General features: G+C 31.5%; 1 protein-coding gene across 1 annotated transcript; it reads right to left on the reverse strand.

Annotated features, from left to right (window-relative positions):
- Nucleotides 1-1,482: 1,482 nt before the first annotated feature.
- On the reverse strand, nucleotides 1,483-2,745 carry LOC118732353 (zinc finger BED domain-containing protein 1-like). The gene is made up of 2 exons (XM_036461482.1): nucleotides 2,480-2,745; nucleotides 1,483-2,417 (listed from the first exon to the last, which is right to left on the reverse strand). Exons 1-2 carry the CDS (start codon nucleotides 2,664-2,666, stop codon nucleotides 1,990-1,992), a joined length of 615 nt encoding a protein of 204 aa, XP_036317375.1. The 5' UTR covers nucleotides 2,667-2,745; the 3' UTR covers nucleotides 1,483-1,989.
- Nucleotides 2,746-2,751: the final 6 nt, after the last annotated feature.

Below are 2,751 nucleotides of genomic sequence, written 5' to 3' on the forward strand. Positions count from 1 at the left end.
GTCATGTAGAGTCTCTACGGCTATTGCCGTTTATAAACTACGGAATTATTTTGAGGGGGATACGTCAAGCTAGGCTGAGTACAATTCGGGATGCATTCATTACCTTATGTAGTAAATTTTGTTATGTGACACTTCAGAAGGACATATGCAGAATTTCTTATATGAAACTTTCGCACATGCAGCTGGACACATATTTGTGATACCCGTTTTATGTGGGTTACCGAGGGTGTACTAGGGATGGGTAGTGGGGGTTGAAATTCGATTTTTTCCGAATTTCGAACATTGCCCAACCATTCGATTATTCGATTCGAAATTGGGTGGTGCAAATTCGATTTAATTCGAATTTTTTCGAATTTTCAACAATTTTTTCCACTGCAATTTTAAAAGTTTGTTTGAGAGCATGATACCTCAAATCGAAAGAGATTCAATTGAACTTACATTAATGTGATTAATTATCCGTACTGCCGGTTTCACTAAAGCAATTTAAGTGAAAAATTATTATCTTTTCTGTCAGTTCCCATATTAAATTTAAATGAAAAAATCATTTTTCACTTAAATTGCTTTTTGAAACTGGCTTTTGCCTTCACAACAAAAAAAAATAAATATCTTTTTCTCAAATATCATAAATATCTCAAAAATGCATCAGATAAAAATTTAAATATTTATCAAATATATCATGTATTTTTTATATCAATTAAAAGAAATAACAAATGTAGATGTATAGAAACTAAGTTCTTGCTTTACAAATACAAAGGAAATTCGCCCATATTTGCATAGTTCTGTTATGTTTATACTTATACAACGAATAAAAACCTCTTACATTTAATGACAATGTATGATTTTGCTTTTTAAGGCGAGATCTTTAAGTAAACAAGGAACAAAATAATAGGTCTGTTCAGCAGTGACCATAAGATCATGTGCACATGGTATTGCATTTGCATATTTCGGCGCATTTGTAAATTCACAACGGTTACCATGGTGGCAAGTATATAATTTGCAAATGCAAATACAAAGCCAAGACCATTTTTTCAAAATCCCGAACAGTCCTATTATAGATTACACAGGTACATCATATGTATACATATATATAGCATTTATGTACTTTAATTTAGTAATTCTAAAATCACGTTTTTTATTATATTTTTTATATACCCTTGAGGTCAGCTGTTTAAAATGTGTTAAGTGTTTGAAATGTGGGTTTATATGGTGCTGGTTATGTAATGTGCTAGACTTTTATAGAACAATTATAAACGTTTAACAACCAAAAGAAAAATAGCCAAAACTGGTCAAAATGTCATTTAACTTAAACAGCTGACCACAAGGTTGTATACATAGATAATTACATATTAAATTCGTGTTTCACACATTTCGCAAACATTATATTTTCAACCGTTTGCACAAGATTCAATAAAAAAAATATACGCTTCATTTAAATCATTTTTCCTTAAAACAATGTATCAATATTTATACTGAGAAAAAATAAGAATACATATCCAAAATTCGTTAAAGTTTCCATCACTTTTGAAGAATTTTTATCGAAATAGAACACTGGAAATAACTAAGTTGTACCACTTACATAGTTCTAAAAAAATCAACAATTGAATGAAAAAAAAATTTTGGATCTACAGTGACCATAAAAATTAGAGCACTTTAATATTTGGACATGTTTGACTTCATTTTCTTTTGTTGGTTCAATGTTCATAAATTGTTTATAAAAAATATATGTAGTTCATTCCTCAACAAATATCATATATGCAAAAAAAATTTCAAACTTTTTCAATTTGTAGCTACTTCAAACTTGCATTTTATAATACCAAAATTGAAACTGCCAACCCAACTTTTTTTTTTAATTTGGAAATTTTGTTGAATTTTACATATATAATATTTTAAAATTAAGTCAAAACATGTCCAAATATTAAAGTGCTATTATTTTTACGGCCACTGTAAGAGTGGTTGTACAGACCAAGACCAAGTCTTGCGCTAATAGCCTCATATGTCCCACATTTCTTCCTCAATTGACCGCAAAAATACTAACATATTTAAATGTTCGGGTGAGAGACGGTTCCTCAACTGGGTTGCTATAAGTCCAGCATGTGAAAATAGTCGCTCACATGGGACTGACGTTGCCATAACTGACAAATGTTTTTGGGCAATTGGAAAAAGCAAAGGAAAATCATTTTTCAACGCCTGCCAAGTTGTTAAAGGGTTTTTGTTTAATTTTCGAGAAACAGCTGGCCTGATTAAATAAGCTCGCAGCTGGTCCGAATTTATTTCCGAAACGTTACTTCTATTGCATTGACTGTTGCTAATGTTTTGATCTAAATATGACCATATGCCTCCTTCGTCCGATGTTTGAAGCTCAGCGATACTTTCCACAGATTCATTACTTTGGGTTTGGCTGGTTATTAATAAGTTACCTATTCAAAGTTTAAAAAACAGAAATAGTTGTTTATGATAAATAGGTATTTGTCTAATGTACCAATAAAAGCAGCAGCCCGCGAACAGTAGATTGAGTTTTCGAAGGCAGCCTTCTTGTACCTTGGATCAAGTATTGTTGCCACACCGTAAATAACCACCGCCTCCAAATTTGCGTAACGTTTTTGGACCTCGGTCAACAGGACGTCTTTTGCTATTTTGCCTATTGCTGTAGTCGGTTCGATGATCATTGTTGCCTGTAAAATATAGATTTATATTTATTTACAGCCAAATTCATTATTAATCATTTTGTTCATCTATTGGTTAATGTCTACA

This window comes from Rhagoletis pomonella, unplaced genomic scaffold, assembly GCF_013731165.1.
Source record: "Rhagoletis pomonella isolate Grant_MI unplaced genomic scaffold, Rhpom_1.0 Rhpom_scaffold_19145, whole genome shotgun sequence".
Classification (NCBI taxonomy): domain Eukaryota; kingdom Metazoa; phylum Arthropoda; class Insecta; order Diptera; family Tephritidae; genus Rhagoletis; species Rhagoletis pomonella.

Coding starts and splice junctions, on each gene's coding strand:
- LOC118732353 (XM_036461482.1), bottom strand. CDS start 2,666: ATGATCATCGAACCGACTACAGCAATAGGCAAAATAGCAAAAGACGTC. Junction 2,418..2,479: donor GCGGGCTGCTGCTTTTATTG/GTACATTAGACA, acceptor AACTTTGAATAG/GTAACTTATTAATAACCAGC.